General features: G+C 38.2%; 1 protein-coding gene across 4 annotated transcripts in view; it reads left to right on the top strand.

Annotated features, from left to right (window-relative positions):
* P4HA2 (prolyl 4-hydroxylase subunit alpha 2) overlaps positions 1–20813 on the top strand; it is a 47454-nt gene that overhangs the window by 11681 nt on the left and 14960 nt on the right. For 3 of the 4 annotated variants that reach the window (XM_012540774.3, XM_003758932.4, XM_003758931.4), the window contains exons 2-8: positions 6745–6842; positions 7409–7505; positions 8677–8828; positions 13968–14105; positions 14856–15095; positions 16337–16533; positions 18493–18669. In XM_012540774.3, the coding sequence (XP_012396228.2) occupies positions 6745–6842; positions 7409–7505; positions 8677–8828; positions 13968–14105; positions 14856–15095; positions 16337–16533; positions 18493–18669 (1099 nt within the window). Of the gene's footprint in view, positions 1–5293; positions 5454–6744; positions 6843–7408; positions 7506–8676; positions 8829–13967; positions 14106–14855; positions 15096–16336; positions 16534–18492; positions 18670–20813 lie in introns of those variants that run through there. The other variant, XM_023495485.2, reaches the window with a different exon arrangement.

The raw sequence follows: 20813 nt of genomic DNA, 5'->3' as shown, positions 1-20813 counted from the left end.
AGAAGGAAATTCCTAAGGAATTATTCACCATAGAAAGTCTGAAATGCCCAACTATTGTAAATTAAATGCCATGGAAATATCTAATAATCAAATGTAATAACAAGACTGTCTCCGTAGCAGCATTATTTGTTTTACCAAATGAACTGGAAACAAATTGGGTTGTCTAACAGTTTGGGAATAACTGAACAAATTATAATCTCTGAATGTAATGGAATATTATTATTCCAAAAGAAATGATGAAAAGGATGAATTCAGAGAAACCTGTACTTATTTGCATGAGTGAAACACCATCAATGCAATGACTAGTTATGCCTCTAAAAGACTAATGAAAATTGGTCTTCTCACTTCTTAGCAGATAATTTATTTCTTAACTATGGAGACTGAATGTGGATCAAAGCATAGTATTTTCACCTGTTTTTATTTTTATTTCTGCAAGATTTTTGTGTTCCAAATTTTTTCTCCCTACCTTCCTTACCTCCATCCTCCCCAGGATAGCAAACTATCTGATGTAGGTTATACATGTACAATACTTTTAAACCTGTTTCCATATTTGTCATGTTGTATAAGAAAAATCAAATCAAAAGGGAAAAAACTACAGGAAAAAATAGGAAAAAAGCAAACAAACAAAAAACAGGTGGAAATACTATGCTTTGATCCACATTCAGTCTCCATATGTTATAGGCCAGAACTCTTGTACTTGAAACAAAGATTCTTACAAGGTGCTAACTCAGTGGAATTAATAAGACAATGGTTATCTAGTTTAGCATGGTGATTAATAGTTCTCTCGTTCAGTATATGTACTTAGTACTTAATATAGTTCTACAAGAGACAGATTCATTCCTATCGTCCACCTTTGTGGTGGCTGGAGGCTGAAGCACAAGCCCTCGGACTCAGAGAGATTCAATTCCATCTTCATCAGCCTTATAGTGGCTGGCCTGACCCTGCTCCCTCCACTGAGACCAAGGGCCTCAAGAAAGCTAATGGGGCCCCAAGCAAGGAGACAATAAAGAATTTTGACTTTGGACTTTAACACCTGGCTTTACTCGTGGTGATTACAAAACTAAAAAGAAGGCTGCTCCAAAGACCTCCAGAAAACTAACAAGAATACTACATCCATAGTTCTCTCTCTGGATTTGTTATTTTCCATATCAAGTCTGTTGGAATTATATGAGATCACATTGCTGAGAAGAACTAAGTATATCATAGTGGATCATTACATAATCTTGCTGTTATTGTGCACAGTACTCACCATCATAAATAAACAATTTTAAAGGGCGTTAAAGATATTATCCCTTCAGGGGAACACCTGGTATTTTTTGTTAGAGAAGCTGAGAACAGGGCATTTTGTCCTGAATGTTCTGAATATGTCAAGGATGAAGTTCTCCCTGAGCTGATATAAATTTGTTGTTGCACCCCAAGCTTGACTCCCTCTGTGTCCTTGGGAGCCAAGACAGGCTCCAGGAAGTCTGTATCAGGCTGGAATAATGGAAGCCTTTATAACCTGTAAACTTTGAAGCTTTGTATAAATGTTAATTATTATATAAGTAAAATTTTGCACTTTGGTTCAAAAAGTCAGCTACTCACATACAGAATAGAAAGAAGCTGGGGGTTCTTTGCAAATCAACTAACCCTGCTAACTTTGTACTCTAATAGTTCCCAAGGGAAAAAATGTGGCTTTTGCCATCACCTTGCTCCCCACCATGGAGAGTGGTCTTGTCTTTTTCCTTACCTTTGCTGCACCATTTCACCTCCTATGTCCCCTCCCCCTCTGTATTCCCCCCTTCCTTTGTCCTGTTATAAAAATGAAATCTTCTGTAAGAATTGGGAACTCTTTGGGTTCTAACTGCAAGTTCATTTCTCTAGTAATAAACCTGGTTTTCACATCAGTCTCTTAAGTTTTGTGAAGTTGATTGCTTGTTGACAATGTGTATATTTGTTTTGGGTTCCCCATACCGTCAGGCATTAATGCCTTTTTTCAGAATCCCTTTCTTTAACTCTGACTTTAACTTCCAATCTACTATTTACATGCATTCTCACTTATTAGAACTTAAGCTTTTTGAGGGCAGTTCCTGCATTTTTTCCCCCTTCCTTTTTATGCATAGTGCCTGTCAGATAGTAAGCCCTCAATAAATGCTTGTTCACTGACATATATGTACATGTTCTATCTCCCTTTATAGAATATAAGCTTCTTGAGGACAAGAGACTTCATGTCATCAACTCCTAGCACAGTGTTGGCACATAGCAGATACTTATTAAGTGTTTGTGGATTGATTGACTGGAAATATAACCTGTCCAAGATCACAAGTTGTTGATGTAAAGCTCTCTTTGGCTGAAATATGGATCTGACCATGTCTCCTCTTTAGAAGATTCAATAGATTCTATTAGCTCCTTATTATTTCTAGACTCAAAATATAAAATTCTTTGATTCCCCTCCTCCCCAATTTTCAAACCTTTAATAGTTTTGAGTTCCAAATTCTATTCCTTCCTCTTCTTCCCCTTTTCTTAGATGGTAAGTAATTAGATACAGGTATATGTGTGCAATTATGTGAAACATTTTCACATTAGGTTATTTTATACAGGTAGACATAAAAGAAAAAAATGAAAAAGTGAAAAAATAGCATGCTTCACTCTATAGTCAGTCAATATTAGTTCTTTCTCTGAAGGCAGATAGTATACTTCATCATTAGTCCTTTGTTTTAGGTCATTATATTGCTAAGAATAGCTAAGTCATTAACAGTTCTTCATTGAAAATATTGCTATTGCTATGTGCAATGTTCTGGTTCTATTCACTTCTGATTCTATTCATTCAGTTAATGTAAGTCTTTCCAGGTTTTTCTGAAATCATCTTGCTTGTCACTTATTATAGCACAATAATATTCCATTACAATCATATAACAAAGCTTGTTTAGTTATTTCCTAATGAACAGGCATTCCTTGGATTCCAGTTGTTAGCCACCACAAAATATTTTTGCTATAATATTTTTGTACAAATAAATCCTTTCCCCCTTTGCCTTTGTGTGTGTGTATGTGTGTGTGTGTGTGTGTGTGTGTGTGTGTGTAGCAATATAGATCTGGCAGTGGGATTGCTGATCAAAGGATAGGCACAATTTTATATCCCTCTGAGCATAGCTTCAAATTTCCTCCTGAATGGTTCTATCAGTTCACAAATTTGTCACCCCTTTTATTTTGTTTTTGTTTTTTGTATCATCCCATCAGAATGGATTCTCTGTCTACATATAGTCCTTCTGATTGCTCTTATGTAATAAAGTTGTTAAAAGTTACAAATATCTTGCCACGTAGAAATATAAATAATTTAACCTTATTGAATTTCTTATGTTTTTTCTTTTTTATCTTTAACTTGAGTCTTGTTTTGAAGGTCAGATTTTTTATTTGGCTCTGGTCTTTTAATTAGAAATGTTTGAAAGCCCTCTTTTGTTAAATTTCCATTTTTCTCCTGAAAAAAATTATATTCAAAATTTTGGGGTAGGTGATTTTTGGTTGTAATTCTAACTTCTTCCAAGCCCTCCAATTCTTTAATGTGGAAGTTGCTAAATCCTGTGTAATCCTGATTGTAACTACACAATATTTGAATGGGGGGGGGGGGCAGTTTGCAATATTTTTTCCTTGACCTGTGAGTTCTGGAACTTGGCTGTGATTTTTTTCATTTTGGGAATTCTTTTAGATGGTGATAGGTGTCTGTAGAGGGCTGAAACTCCAAAAAGGTGTGCTTGAATCAGACAACTGAGCACTTAAGGCTAATTACCCATTCAATATGAGACAATGACTCTATTAGCATATATTTGAATAAATGGCTCTTCTCACTGTTGGTGCTTGCTGAATGTTTGGTGTTAAGATAATCATAGGCAAGAATTGGAGGGTGGAAGGAGAGAGGCAGAATCACTTGGCAGCAGTTCAAGGAGGAGAGAGGTTGATGACCCTGGCTGGACTCCAGAATCCAGGATTTTGCTTGTCTGCCTCCTTCACTTCTCCCTCTAAAGACCAAGGACTTTAATTTATTCTGACTCTGGCTGACCCTAAGGCCCTTCAGGGAGCTAGCCTGTACTTTACAGGTGTATTCTTTCAATTTCTATTTTGCCCTCTAGTTCTAATATGTCAAGGCAGTTTTCTTTGATAATTTTTTGAAAGGTGTTGTCTAGGCTTTTTCTATTTTGATCATAGGTTTCAGGTAGTCCAGTAATTTTTATATTACCTCTCCTGGATCTGTTTTCTAGGTCACTTGTTTTTCTAATGAGAAATTTCCCATTTTCTTTTATTTAAAAAAAAAAAACTTTTTTGATTTTGTTTTATTGTATTTTGATGTCTCATATAGTTATTAATTTCTACTTGTTCAATTCTACTTTTTAAGAAATTGTTTTCTTCAGTGAGCTTTTGTAATTCCTTTTTCATTTGGCCAGTTCTGCTTTTTAGGGAGTTATTTTCCTCAGTAAAGATATATCTTTTATCATGCTATTGACTTTTTTTCCTTGATTCTCTTACACTTCTTTCATTTTTTTCTTCAATTTTTCTTTTGCTTCTCTAATTTGTTTTTTAAAATTGTTAAAAAATTACTTTCAGGAACTCCTTTTGGGCCTGAGATCAAATATTTTTTGCTGAGGCTTCACATGTAACCATTTTGACACTATTGCCCTCTTCTAAGTTTATGCCTCTACCCTCCCTATCTCCATAGTGACTTTGTATAGTCAAGTCCTTTAAAAAAATTTTTTTGCTCATTTTCTGCCTTTTTTTTTTTTTGTGACTTGATGTTTTTATGTGAGAGTTAGACTCCAGTTCTGTGCTATCCCAAGCTTTTTATCCTGGGGCTCAGGTTTTAGTGCTGGTTTTCAGAGGCATTCTGAGCTAAGCTGCTTGCTTTCTTTGGAGAGTAGGGTTCCATTCTGGTTTGTATTGAGAGACAGGCCCTCCTACTTCCTTCCCGGGTGGGAAGTTTAGTTTCTAGCTGGCTCCATAGTTGGGGTCTTGATGCCTGGTTGCTGTGATGGTTGGTTGGCCCTGGAGGAGAGATATTGTTTCTGGTTTGCCCCAGGGATGCAGTCCTGCTTCTAGGTTGCTATGGAAACAGGTTCTCTCTGCTGATGAGTCCCAAGGGCAGGGATTTTCTGTTGGCCAACCTCGAGCTTCAATGCTGGTGGCTTGCAGGAGGGTGACATATCCCGTGGATTGCCCCAGGCCGGTAGCCTTCCTACAAGTCTCCTGCTGTGAGGCTGGCTGCTATTGATGCTGCCTTTAGATATCCCTGATGTAGGATCTTGCTGTGCTGCACAGATTGCTCAATTGCCTACAGAGCTGGTGGCTTGCAGGAGGGAGGTGCCTTGCTGGTAGATTGCCCAAGGCTTGGAGCCTTGCTGTATACAGGTTCCCTGCTGTGAGGTTGCTGCTCCTCTTAAAACTGAAAACCCTCTCACTCCAGTGAGACCGACTTTCCCTGTGGGCTGGTAAGCTGCTTCCTCCACCTAAATCAATTCTGAGGGGACTTCCTCTGCCATCCTGGCATCCAGTCTTTTGACTTTTAAAGCACTTCATAACTTGACCTATTCCTACCTTTCCAATCTTTTCCCTTAATCCCCTCCATGTCCTTTGAAATCCAGTGACACTGGCCTTCTTGCTGTTCCTCACACACAATCCCCTGTCTCCTAAGGGTATTTTCACTGGCTGTCCCTGTGCCTGGAATTCTCTTTCTCCTCTTTTCCATCTCTTGAATTCCCTGGTTTCCTTCAAGTCCCAGCAAAAATCTAACTTTGTAAAAGAAGTCTTTCATGATCTCCCTTAATGCTAGTGCTTCCCTAAGTAAGGACTGAACAAGAATTATTGCCCATAGTTTCTGTTCTTTCCTTGGTAAATTGTTTGAATCTTCCTGTGTATTAGAAAGAAAAATCTCTAGTCACTGGAAGATTTGGGGAGTTAAACTATGGTTTGATTGACTGTAGAAGCTTCTGTTGTTCTTTGGCCACTCAGCTGAACGAATCAACAAGCATTTATTTGAAACTAAGTGCTAGGAATAAATTTTTTTAAAAAATGTGAATCTTTGTCCTAAGTAACTTATTAGAACCTCTTAAGCTTTGCCTAGAATCTCCTGATTTCTTATTCTTTCTCCTGCTTAGACTGTTAGTGCTGCACAGGTTTATTCTTTCTTGCTAAGGCCAAGATCTGCTTCTTGCACTCCTAAGTCTCACCTGAATATACTCCATTTGCTGCTTATTGCTTGGGGCGGAGACCCAAAGATCAGTAAAAAAATCTTCCTCTAACCAGGACACTGGCACCACTGAGGTGGCTGGTAAAGTATTTATCTGCTCATAACTGCTGATTAAACCCTGAAGATGACAGGAGAGCGGTTCCAGACACTAGAAATTCTGCCTCTTGCTCAACCCACTACCCTATTTAAAGCCTAAATAGATATCAGAGTCTAGCAGAGGCTTCTAGGGAAGGAAGAGTCCTTTACATAGGACTTGACTATTTGTTTTTTGCTTATAGAGCCTTCCAGTGTCTTCCTGAAGTGAAGACCAGGGTAGATTTTAATTTTTGCTGAGTTTTTATATCACAAAAGGCTTCTTTCTGGGTCCCCATCTTTCTACATGTGAAAATAAGACATGGCGCTAAATGATTCTTATTGATATTATGAGTTTTTCATTTGATTGTGACCATGTGTGCATCCCTGCATACTTGTTTCACCCTATTGGTGTCTTAATGCCAATAATAGATTTGTTTATTTTTTTAACTGTCTTACAGGGTGACATCAGTGATCATGAAGCCTTGGATCTCCTCCTTGCTGCTGGCCTGGATCAGTATCTTGCACTGCACATGGGCTGAGTTCTTTACCTCAATTGGTACATTCTAGTCGAGCAATCCCAAATGTTAGGCCTGACCAGAATCCTGGTTCCTTGTTGGAGGGGGATGGGAGGACTGACAAGTTTCCATCAGATTTACTCTTGGAGAGAACATTAGAGGATGGGCTTTGGAGAATGATGACATCTCTTATATCACTAAAGGACCTAGTAATGGACTGAGTCTGCAACAGGGATCCCAGTCAGAAGATCTCTTTAGATACTCTAGAACAGTAATGTCAAAATCAAATAGAAACGGGCTGCTAAGGAATATATAAGAATCTCTATATGCTACATATTGACTTAGTGACAAATGACCATTATCTATGTTTTATTATACTTTTACTTTATTAAATATTTTTTCAATTACATTTAATGTAGTTCAGGTTCCATTTGAGAGTATTGTGGGTCTACAATGCCCAATGGATGCTGTATTAGATACCTCTTTTTTACAACTCTGACAGCCCTACTAAAGTTGGGTTCACCTAGACATACCATTAGTCATTTAAATTCCTGGGATCAGGGCTGGAATTCACTTTGAAGTTATTTTTTTTTTAATTGTCATTTAGGTCAGATGACAGACTTGATTTATGCAGAGAAAGACCTGGTTCAGTCTCTGAAAGAATATATCAGAGCAGAAGAAGCTAGACTGTTCAAGATTAAAAGGTAAATCATATATTCCTTCAAAAACTCTTATTAAGCAACTTTGTTGGCTGGGTTAATATAAGAAATATAAGAAGATGAATGAGATTCAGTTTCCACCTTAGGTAGCTTATAATTTGTTGAAGTGGTGGTGCTACTGAGTTGACTATTGAGACATTTATCTGCAAATAGTTTTTGATTCATCTGCTAGAACCCTGGCCATGAGCAAGTATTAGTTAAAACAGAGGTCTAAGTAGTTTATTCAGGAACATAAAAGTACTAATGAGGAACTTTGAATTCCAGGGAAGGAGATGAATTTCCTAGTTTGGGACATGATGAAAAGCTTCATGTGAGAGCTATGAATTAGGACATTTCAAACAATAGAAATGATGAAAGCAAAAGCATAAGAACAGAAATGTATAAAACAAGTTTGGGGGGCTGGGAGGGGAAAGTAACCAAGCTGGAGTGAAAAAAATTATTACTATAGACTCACCTTAAAATTTTTGTGACACATATTCTTATGCCTCAATTTATTTTTAGTCATTCTTGGAAATCTTTCTAGGCCCTCCCAGGTATATCTCATCCTGACTTAATTCATTTCCCTCTTTGCCTATTCCTTCTGTCCAAATCTTACTCTTTTTTGGAGAGTGTACTTCAAACTTCATTTAATTAGTGAGACCTTTCTCAGCTTCTGCACAGTGCTTTTAAGCTTCTGTAATGCCTGTGATGCCAAGAAAACTTCCAAAGACATCATGAAGTGTCAGATATGACTGAAAAATGACTGAATACCTAAGATGACTTATAACAGACACAGCCACACACACAGTATCTATGACTTCAACTCGTTCTTTGGGACAAATTTTCTCATTCCATATGATAATCCTTCAGGTGTCTGATGAGGAGTGTCATGTCCTCTCTGAGTCATTTATTTTATAAAGTAAATCTCTCTAGGGTTTTCAGTGTTTGAATTCTCTTTCCATCTTTGGTCACTTCCTCTGGACATTTTCTGTCTGTTGATGCTTCTCTTAAAACATGAGGCCCAGACATGGACGCTATTTTCCAGGTTGATGGTCTGATTTTTCAGTTCTTGAGTAGGTAAACAAGTCTATGTGAATCTGGTGGAAATGAACACGTTTGGAAAGTCAGTCTGTTTGAATTTAAGGTAGAAAATTATCTTTCTTGTGTCTCCCCCTAGCTGGGCTGAAAAAATGGATATTTTGACAAGCAAATCAACTTCTGATCCTGAGGGCTACTTGTCTCACCCAGTAAATGCCTACAAACTAGTGAAGCGTCTAAACACAGATTGGCCGGCTTTGGAGAACATGGTGTTACAGGATTCAACCACTGGTAAGCAGAGAAAGTTCTGAGTGTAAATGAGGGTGTGTGTGTGTGTGTGTGTGTAACAGATAGACAGATTGTATTATATCTTTTTGTCAAGCCAGTGCATACATGTATTTGTGTATTTAACAAACGTTTGTTACATACCTGGTCTAGGTCCTTGGCCTAGCAATAAAGGGAATTCAGAAAAGAATAAGCTGTTCTTGCCCTTGGGAAGTTCATAGTTTAATAGGATTTGGAAGCCTTATTGAGCAAGCAGCCCCAAGATTAGGTCCAGTGAAAGACCGTTTAAGACCAGAGCAAAGAGATCACAGCTCTTTGTCACTCTTATTAATATTTAAATATAACATATAACATGTAGAATCCTAACTCCTTATATGTGTTTAGTGATTTTGTTTTTAGAGCGCTTTCTACACTCTCATAGTATTCTCACATTAATCTATGAAGAAAGTAAAGGAGCTACTGTATACCTTTAATAAAGAAACCAAATGACTTAATTCATCAGCATATTAGGACAGAACTTTAGAACTTTGTTAATACAAGAAATACAAGAATGAATAAGTGCAGTAAATAAAGACAGTAATAGCAATAGAATGACAAGGGAAAGAATACTATGTGAACCCTTTCTAAATGGATAGAAGGAAACAGAGGAAAAGTCAGAATTCTGGTAGGGCTACTAGTGAGAACAATCCTATAGCCATATACTCTTCACTAGACTGCTATCCTTTTTGGGTTTATAGGACATATGAAAATTTAAATTTGGTCAGTTTTGTGTTTTTTAAAATTATTGATGCATTTTCATTTTGAATCACAATTATTTCTTCAAATACCTCCCCAGAATCAAACTCTCTTATACCAACAGTTAAGCAAAAACAACCAAGTACAGTGTATCTGACAGTGTATGTGGCATTCTGCTCATACCATCTTCCTGTTGTCCACTCTCAAATCTGCCTCTATTGCCTAATCTCTCTGTTGACCTTCAGTCACACATCTCCAACTGCCTTTCAGGTACCTTGTGGTGGATTTACAGTAGCCATCATAAACTAAATACGTCCCAAGTTAATATGGTTATCTCTCCCCTTAAAACTCCTCCCTCCTTGTGCCCCATTTTATTGTAGAGGCAACAGCATCCTTCTAGTCCCCTAGGCTCACTTAGGTATCATCCTCAACTTCTCACTCTCTTTCACCTTCTCCCCGCCTCATATTGACTCTGTTACCAAGGCCTGTCAATTTCATCTTTGCAACACCTCTCATACAAGCCACCTTCTCTCCATCAACACTGCCACCCCCCTGGTGCAGACCTTCATTACCTCATACCTGGAGGATTGCAATAGCCAGAAGGTGAGTCAGCTCTCCTCAAGTCTCTCCCCACTCCAATCCAATTTCCATTCCGCTGCCAAAAGGATTTTCCTAAAAAGCTCCAGGCATTTTCTCTGGCTATCCCCCATGCCTGGAAAGCTCTCCCTCTTTATCTTCACCTTGGCTTCCTTTAAGTTCCAACTAAAATCTCCAACTAAAAACCTTTCCCTATCCCTTCTAATACTATGTATGTGTTTTGTTTATATGTATATTATATATGTATATACGTGTGTATGTGTATTATATATATAAGCAGAGAAAGAGAGAGAGCGAGCGAGAGAGAGAGAGCGCGCGCTTATTTGTAACTATTTGTTAGCTTGTCTTTTGTCCTTTTTTTTCCCTACCCTTGGCACTTAACAATGTTCCTGGCACAAAGAAATTACTTAATAAATACTTATTGACTGACTATAGTTCCCTGAGACAAATTTCAGTCCTAGTTCTCTAGTACTCATTATTGGTTTTTCAATTATTCAAGAGTTCATTTCCTTTCAGTGTTCTTTTAATTTATGTATTTGCCATCATTATGTCTATGGTTCTTCTATTTTTGCTTATTTCATCTTTTGCCAGCTCATTCAAAACTTCCCGTGTTTTTCTGAAATCCTTATATTTGTCGTTTCTTACTGAATAATAATGATCATTTACATTTATGTATCACAGTTGAGCTGTACCCTATTTGATGGGGACCTACTTAGTTTCTAGTTCTTTGCTACCACAAAAAGAATGACTATGATTATATGTATTTTGTGGTTTGGTTGTTACAGTCATGCCTTTATGACCCCATTTGGAGTTTTTTTTTTTGGGGGGGGGCAAAGATACTAGAGGGATTTGCCATTTCCTTCTCCAGCTCATTTTATAGATGAGGAAACTGAGGCAGATGGGGTGACACAGCTAGTAAGGCCAGATTTGAACTCAAGATGATGAATCTTCCTGTCTCCAGGCCTGATACTCTATCCATTGCATTACCTACTTGCCCCATGATTTTATACATATACAGGAACATGTATATGTACACTCTATCTATCTACCATCTTTCTATGTATCTATTATCTATCTTATCTATGTATCTATGATCTTTCTATCATCTATCTATGTATATATAATCTATCTACCACCTATCTTTCATCTATCTATGTATCTATGTATACATGATCTATCTATCTTATCTTATTCTGAATCTGTGATTTCACTGGGGTAAGGGGCCATTTGCTGAGGAAAAGACTTCTGACACTGCAGATCAGCAACTATTTCTCATCTACTCACGGTGACACAGCTAATAGGCTTTGGAGGCAGGATTTGACCCCAGAATTTCCTGACTCAGAAGTTGCTATGTGTTATACCATGCTGTCTCTCCCTACAGGGATTAAGAGTACAGGGAACTGAGCAGTGACTCCAGAATGTTTTTATGCTGTTTAGATGGTTTGGGTTAGGATAGCAAGATTGTCCCACCTTGCTTTCCTGACCTGCTGCTTATACACCTTGGGGTGTGGGCCAGCATTCTAAAGCAAAGAAAACAACTTTGGTAGAAAGCAAAAAGCCCTGGACAGAGAGGCAGGATGTCTGAATTCTAGTCCTTGTTTTTTCATTTTTAAAATGAAGGGCTTAGTTCAGATGATTGCTGAGGCCCTTCTCTGTTCAAATAGTATGTATGAATTTTTCCTTCTCTTCTAGCCAGTAGCATGAAGTAGGAAGATTTCCTGGTGAGAAATTCCATGCTTAAAGCCAGAACAAGCAGAGAAGTAGGATTGAGGGGGATACATGTCCCTAGCCACTGGCTTATGTGACTGGTGAGCTCATCCTGGTGTGGGGACTGTGCCACTGGTGAAGTCACAGACAGTCCAGAGTTTTGACTAGCCTTTTTCTAGATCTTTCTAAGGTTTCTGACTGAGCTAGTTATGAGGACAGGACAAAAGACAAAACTAAATCCCAAACTCCTCTGGGATGAAACTTCTTCTCTGCACTTTTGTCTGGTTTTATTCTTGATGAGGGCTGGTGCTGAACTTTTAATCCCTCATGTTTCTGAGAGAGAGAGAGAAAGAGAGAGAGAGAGAGAGAGAGAGAGAGAGAGAGAGAGAGAGAGAGAGAGAGAGAGAGAGAGAGAAAGAGAAGAGAGACAGGGGACACAGAGATACAGAGAAAAAGAGACACAGAGAGAGAAAAACAGAGAGGTGGGGGAGAGAGGAAGGGAGATACACAGAGAGAGAGAGAGAGAGAGAGAGAGGATCCTCTACTGCCTTAAGATAAAACCATGAACAGCAAAATAGAAGGTTTGCGATAGAAGGGACCTTCAGTATCATCTAATCCAGCCTTTTATTTGATAGCAAAGAAAACTGAGGACTGGATTACACAAAAATGACATCGCTAACTTACAGTAATATTTAATTTTTTATGAAGTTTTTTTAAAAGAATAAAAAAAGAAAAAACATATCACAACTGAGGTTATATGAGCAGTACTCCATTCCTGTAGCAAAAACAGGAGAGAAGCTCATTTTCATCTCTTCTCTGTAGCAAAATTTGGTCATTATAATTAATAGTGATCAGTTTGTTTTTTATTTTACATTATTACTTTTTTTCAAACAGTGTGATATTGTGGAAAAGTGTGCTGGATAGGAGTTGGGAAAAATTCTGACTCCCTTAAACTATAAAATAAAAGAGATTAGTCTAGATAACACTAAGTATGATAATAATGATTAAAAGTAACATTTATATAATGTTTTAAGGTTTGCAATGTACTTGACAAAGACTCCTTTTCCTACTGCTACTTTGTATTCCTAAGGCCACCCAAACCACCATTGATTTGATGAATCAAGATGTGTTCCAATCCTTTCCATAGTGGCTATTTTCTGGGCTTGGTTTTTCTACTTGGTTTCTCTTCAGTTCTTTATTTCATATCTAAGTCGGTAGTTTTTTATTTCTATTTTTTTTCCTTTCAGGTTGTCTATTAAATTGTCCCTGGTTGTATTTTCCTCAATATTTTCTCCTAATATATTTTAAAAACACCTTTTAATTCTAGAACTAGTACTCTCTGGACTTTAAAATTTATACAAACTGCTTTCTTTACTCTCATGGCTTCTAAAGTATTAAATATTGCTTAAATTGTTCATATATCATTTATCCATTGAAAATATAATTTGGGATATCTTATAATCTTTATTTTCTCATCTACATCTCTTTGGTACTTTTTCATATTTTACCTATTTGCTCTATCTTTTTTTTAAAATTGCATCAGTACTATTTTTGTTTGTTTTTTATTTTGGTAGATTTTTATTATCTTATGGACTTTTTATTTTTTTTTCTTTGCTGTTAATATTTTTAAAAAAATAAAGTGAATACTGTGACTTCCTTAGAACCAATTACAAATTATACTGTCTTGAGAAGAAAGTCCCTTACTTCTACTTATCTCTTATTTCTTCTACTTTCTTAATAATGTTATTCTTCAGACCTCAAGGTCCTTAGTCTTTTTTTCCCTCCTTTACTCTTTTATTTGTTATTTTCACCATAGAGTCTTATCACTTTTATGCAAATGATTAACAAATCTATATATCTAGCTCTGATAAAGCAATATATTCTAAGGAGTAAATGAGTTATAAGGTTAATATATGTTTTAGAATTTCGTTGCAGGGGAAGAACACTGTGTTCATTAAAAAAAGGCTTCCCAAAGGAGGTAGAAATCCATCTGGAAGTAGGACATTTTATATGTGCAAGGGTTACCTTTTTTGATGTCCTCAAAATATGCAAAAATCAGTTTCTGAGTTGTTATCTCTTTTTCTTCTCCCCTCTGTATATGGAAAGGTTTTATTGCCAATCTTACCATGCAGCGCCAGTTCTTCCCTACAGAAGAAGATGAGACAGGGGCAGCCAAGGCATTAATGCGTCTTCAGGACACATACAAATTGGATCCTGACACTATTTCCAAAGGGGACCTGCCAGGTAATGGTTCTGAATTTCCTGTGTTGAACATTTCTTTGAAAAGCAGCTTTTCAGATCTGGAGAGAATTAAATGAACTGATGCTAAGTGAAGTGAGTAGAACCAAAGTATCATTGTATATAGCAACAAGATTGCTTTGGTGATCAACTCTGACAGATGTGACTCTTTTCAACAATGAGGTGATTCAGGCCAGTTGTGATGGAAAATACCCTCTGCATCCAGAAAGAGAACTGTGGGAACTGAATGTGGATCACCACATAGTATATTCACCTTTTTTGCTGTTTTTTTGCTTGGTTTTTTCCCTCATTTTTTTCCTTTTTTTGATCTGATGTTTCTTGTGCAGCATGATAAATGTGGAAATATGTATAGAAGAATTGGACATGTTTAACATAACATTGGATTTTTTGCTGTCTAAGGGAGTGAGGTAAGGGGAAGAGAGCAAGAAAAATTTGGAATATAAGGTTTTCCAGGATGAATGTTGAAAACTATCTTTGCATGTATTTTGAAAATAAAAAGCTATTGTTGTTTAAAAAAAAAAGCAGCTTTTCAGGGACTTTCTGATTACTGGTTCACTACTCTTTCCCTTGTGCTAGTGAGGGTCCATTAACTTCTAGAGCTTCAGGGTCTTTCTGCAGTCTAAAAGGAGGTAGGTCCTATTGTCATGGAACCATTCTTGGTACGTTACCTCCTGGGTACTGGGAATGACACTGTTAGTATTGTGGTCATATACTCATTGTTGGTTTGCCCTCCAGGGACCAAGTACCGTTCTACCCTGAGTGCGGATGACAGCTTTGGCATGGGTAAGACAGCCTACAATGATGGGGACTACTACCACACTGTTCTGTGGATGCAGCAGGCACTGAAGCAGCACGATGATGGTGAGGATGCCGTGACATCTAAAGTTGAAATCTTGGACTACCTCAGCTATGCCGTCTTTCAGCTTGGGGACATTCACAGGGCAGTGGAACTCACTCGTCGCTTGATTTCTCTTGGTAATTTGCTGTGGCATGTTCTCAGGGACTAGGGAGAGATGGCAGGGCCATCCACATGGTTGCTTCCCATAGCATCCTATGGAGAATGGACAGAGCCTAGGATCAGATCAGACATTGCCCTTGCAACATGGGCAAAAGATGTGGTCTCTTAATCCAGTGACATTGTGACTCTATACCTCTGACCTCTGATCCTGATGTCCTAAATCCCAAAACAGTCTGACTCTTTGATCCCTTTAATCAAAGACTGAGTCCTAACTCTAGCCATAGCTATTATTTAGTAGTCTTTTTTAGTAGCTAGAAAAAATACATGATGTGGGGCACTGTGGTTAATGGAGGTATCCTGGGAAGCTGAAGTGTCACATGTGTTACAGGGAATCACACCGGGTGGCAGGGTCCCTTTTTCATGGGGCAATTGCAATTTAAACAAGAATTTATTAGATAGACATGCATCTGGGCTTTGAGCTCAGGCACTGCAACAGACACTTGACATACTAAAGCAAAAACAAAACAGTCCTTGCCCCCAAGGAGTTCACAATATATTGGTATAAAATTGAGGCTGCTGAGTTGCTATCGTTATTTGTCTGTTTGTCCTTCATTCTTAAAGAGGATCAATGTCCTTAGGAGGGGGATGGCTTGAATTGGAGTTAAATGAGGCAGCCTGTGCAAAGTTATGAGCTTCATCACAGTCACCAATCTAGTGGCAAGATATAGGTCAGGATGACTGACAGTGGCCTTGTATGCAGTGAGGGGACTTGGCCTTTTTTAGCTACTGAGTAAGCCTGAGAGGGACAGCAAGAGAGACAGACGATGCTGGTTCATAAGGATGCTTCCAAAGGAATCTGGCTAAATCTCTCTTGTTCTTCCTCCTCTGCCCTGGTGACAAAATAATAGCAACTCACTTCTGGCCCTTTAAGGTTTGCAGAGGGGATGGCCTCCCTCCCTATAGAGGTGTGGGAGCTGAGGGGTCTATTGAAATAGTTGATCCTTCCATCATTGTCCCAAGCCACTGTCTTTTCATTGCCTGCTGCCTTACAGAGGAGGAGCCTGGGTGCAGAGGGAGCTCAGTCAGCCTCCTAGTGTTAGCATGGGCCACAGTTGCTACCGTTCAGGTGCATTTGGGTCACTTTCTAACCTGCAGCAAAAACACTGGGGACAACCAGGTCCTGGGGAGTTACTGCCGAAGGATGGCCCTGGAGGACATCTGCGGTTTCCTCATCCTTTTCAATTTCTTTCTTTTCTAGACTCTAGTCATGAAAGAGCTGGGGGGAATCTGCGGTACTTTGAGAAGCTGTTAGAGGAAGAAAGGCTTGGAAAGAGGTTAAATAAGACATCAGAGACTCAACCAGCAACACAGGGAGGCATCTATGAGAGGCCTCCAGACTACTTGCCTGAGAGAGATGTCTACGAGGCTCTTTGCCGAGGGGAAGGCATTAAACTGGTGAGGCTAAGTTATGAGATCGAAGGAGGTGGGCCAGAGGGGACCTTGGGAAAAGTCCGCTTATGTTATACAGGAGAAATGTGAGACCTAGAGAGCTTAAGTGATTTGCCTCATATCACACAATGAGACAGTGGAAGAGCTAGAACTAAAATCCAGATTTTTTGATTATGCCACCATTGTATGATAGGGCTGAGATTTTATTTTATTTTTTACAAGGGACTGCAAAATTCTGGTTCTAGGGATAGTTACAACATTTGGGCTGTGAGCTTTGATATGGAAACCAGACTGTCCCAAGAACTCTCCAGTTCGGTAATGTCTTTTTGAATTTAGTTTTGAAGGCTTCTGGGAGAAAGAAAACAGCCAGAAGAGTTAGACTACACATGGGATAGAGTATTATTAGTAGCATCAAAATGTCTGTTTTTTAGAAGCTTCTAGGTGGTACTGCAGGTAGTGCGTTGGCTCTGGTATCAAAAGGCTCTGAGTTCAAATCTGGCCTAAGACATTTGACATTAGCTGTGTGATTCTGGACAAATCACTTAACCCCAAATTGCCTCTCAAAAAAAATCAAAACAAAAATATGCATTTATTCATTGTTGTTTATCTCTTCCTATTTCCTGGAGCATTTTTCTCTCATCCTTTTTATAATGAAATGAGCTTGCAAATAAACATACAACATGTACCAACCACCAGTTTTGTCCATGGATATCCTCCTGCTAGGAAGCCCATCATTTTAAAAATTGATTCAATTAGAGTTCAGTTTTTTTTATAGAATTATAGATTTAGAGCCAGAAAGGATCTTAGAAGTTATCCAGTCTATATAAATAAGGAGACTGTGGCCTTAGGAACATGTGATACTGGGCAAGTCACTTGAACTTGTTTGCCTCATTTCCTAATCTGTAAAATGACCTGGAAATGGAAATGGCAAATTGCTCTAGTATCTTTGCCAAGAAAACCCCAGATAGGGTCATGAAGAGTTGTACGTGACTGAGCAACTTCTGACTCCAAATCCAGTTTCCTTTATATCAGAGTTTATTTCCTTTCTATCAGAATTTCTGTTTTGTCCACATATTTTCTTTGACTCATTTCTAAGGGTGCTTTACTTCCTGAGGCTGTAACATAACTGGAATGGTATATTTACAAAAAGAAACTCCTTTGTGTTATAGCCAGTGAACTGTTAAATTGCTTCATTTTGAAAATAATTGTTTTAAAACTTTAAAACTTATACACTCAGTTGTTTTGAGACATTCCCCTGTAGTCACTAGTCTGGTATTGAAAAAAATTACTTTGAGCTTACAGATGAATAAAAATTACATTAATATCTTGTAATCATTCCTAGACAAGGACAGCTGAGGTGATTGTTTAAGACTTCAGAAAGCTCCAAGTATCTGTCCTCTGAACATGCTAGGGAAGCCAGACTTGCACAAATCTATCTGGTATATCCATTAGTCTTTTCAGATTGCAATGGAAAAAGATGTGTCTTCATTGGCACAGGTTGGAGGGAGAAGGCATTTCAGTCTTTTAGAGCAAAACTTCTTAAACTGTGGGTCATGACCCCTTATGGGATCATGTAAATGAATGTGGAGGGTCATGAAAAATTTGGCAAAAACAAAAGGTTTCAAATATTCTGCCAAGATTGAATTTTTATGTGAAAATAAACAAGCACATCCATCTCATTAGTATCCAAGTATTATTTTCATCTTTAATAAATGATAAAATTATATGTAACGAAAGAATTGTTTTAAAATAAATTTCTTTATGATTTATTGTCAGTAATTGTTTGATTTGTATATCCCTTTTATGTACCTATGTACCCAGAAAAATGTCTCAGGCAAAAAAAGAATCATCAGTGGAAAAACTTTAGGAAGTCCTGTTTTAAAACAGAAGCTCAACCATGGAAAGTGGTCCATTAGCTGACCAAAGCTTATTCAGCATGGTACTTGTTTCTCTGTGTTCCCACAGACACCGCGGAGACAGAAGAGACTTTTCTGTCGATACCATGATGGCAACAGGACACCCCAGCTGCTGATTGCACCCTTTAAGGAGGAGGATGAATGGGACAGCCCACACATTGTAAGATACTATGATGTCCTATCAGATGAGGAGATTGAGAGGATCAAGGAACTTGCCAAGCCTAAAGTAGGTGCCTTTGTCTTTTCCTCATTTCTCCTTTTTGTTTCCAGGATCTTTTCTTATAATAATATTAGCAACTCCATGTTGGAAAAAATTAACTCTAAGGTAATAACAAAAAAATTAATAACTTAAAAAATAAATGTTTTCTGAAAAACTGGAGAGGTAGCAGTGGTATACTGAGTAGAGAGAGCTGACCTCCATCCTTCCTATGACACCTACATGCTAGATGACCAGAGAAATCACTTAACTTCTTAATGCCCTAGGCAATTCCCTAAGCCTATGAGTTGCCGAGAAGATGCTGATTTGCATTAATAGACAGAGTTTCATCACAGAAAATTCTCTTTAATCAATTAAATTACAGATTTAAAAAAGAGAGAAAAAGTTAAAAACGCTGAACATCAGTTCAATTAAATTTGCACAGTAAATATTTACATTTTAATTAATTTATTTAAATGAAACCTAAATTCTTAGCAGAGGATGAGAAACTGGATTCATTATTTTCTGCTTCATGAGTCAACAACTTGATTTCCAAAGCAGTATAGAGATTTTTTTTTTAAGTCCCCATATGTAGATATATCTCAAAGGCAAGATAATCTGAATTCTCCCTCTGTGTGATCTTGGGTCCCAAGCTGAGCCTTGGGAAGGTGTTTTGAAACAGACACGCTTGGCACAAATCACACCTATTTGTGTGGTCAAGACATAGTTATTGCCAGGGTTCTGTGCCAAGGGGCCCAGTGGGATATTCCTGTGAATGGATGATGGTCCTCTTGGAGTCAGACAGTAGTAACAAGCTCAGTCACTAGGGTCCTTCTAAATCATTCAACTCACAACCTTTGTAAACAGATCCTAGAAAGGAAAGCAACTAAATGCATGTTTCTGGGACTGTGAGTTATATTTGGATATTTGGATGTCCCCACAGCAAGTTTTCTTTGAGTGTTAGCCAGAAAACCAGTCCCCATCTGCTAAAAGAATCACACCCTGGTGAAGCTGGATGTATTCCCTACTACCATCTCACAAATATATGACATTCATTCCAGGGCCTGTGTGAAATAAACAGATAGAAATTTAAAAGGTTGGTTTTATAGGAGGTTTCCTCTCAGGCCAAGAAATAAGTCAGTGGCAGAAATAACCTATTTTTAACACCCATTTGAACATGCCCTTAACACTTTCACTTTTCCTTTCTAGAGATTTGTTTTGAGAATTAACAATGAGTTTCTAAAGTCTCTTCCAGCTTGAACATTCCCGTGTTTTGTCATTTGCACTCAGCTTCATGCTGTGTGACAATATAATATCCCAGAGGTCAAGTTTTCAGGTTCTGTTGGGAATATTCTGATTGTGTGTGTGTGTGTGTGTGACAGAGAGACAGAGAGAGGGAAATTCAGATTTCATTGGTTTAAGGCACCACTCTGGGGTGCTGGCAGGTAAATACTTACATAGTTATATATTATATGCCAGGCACTGTTTCTAAGGGCTTTACAAATATTACCTCATTTGATCTCACGATAGCTCTGAGAGACGGGTCATGTTGTGTAACTGCTGAGGTTGTGGTTAATCCTGTGTACTCGAAGAGAATCATGACACAGGGAGGGGATGCTGTGACATGCAAGGGAATTGAATTTGAGTGGCAAGACCAAGGTCTCCTACTGAATCCAGGGTCATCTCCAGTCACCCTGGTCTGTATCTGACCACTGGACCAGATGGCTCTGGAGGGGAAAGTGAGGCAGGTGACCTTGCCCAGCCCTTCCTCCCTTAAACCCAAACCATTTGCATGTCATGGTATCACCTCCCTGATGTCATGGTCCTCTTCAAGAAAGAAGGACAAACAACCTCTGTGAGTAGGAGCAGGAGTTGCTTTACTGGGAACCCAGCTGGAACGGGCCAGTTGGGCAACACAGCTCTTTTTCTTTTTGTTTTTTTTTTCTTCTTTTCTTTCCCTTTCCTTTGTCCACATTGGGTATCATTCTCTTACCTGTATGTACTTTGCTTAAAAAAATGTAAATTTTGATCACTGAAGCCTTGCTACATATTTTGAAGTTTATGGGCTTGTACCTTCCCTTATGTGTTTGTGTGTGTGTGTATTTACATGTACATATGTAATTGTTTTTGACTATATGTATACACACATACATATATATGTATATGTAACTTTT

This window comes from Sarcophilus harrisii, chromosome 2 (assembly GCF_902635505.1).
Source record: "Sarcophilus harrisii chromosome 2, mSarHar1.11, whole genome shotgun sequence".
NCBI classification, from domain to species: domain Eukaryota; kingdom Metazoa; phylum Chordata; class Mammalia; order Dasyuromorphia; family Dasyuridae; genus Sarcophilus; species Sarcophilus harrisii.
The sequence above is the reverse complement of the archived record's forward strand: the minus strand, read 5'-3'. Positions and strand labels throughout refer to the sequence as shown.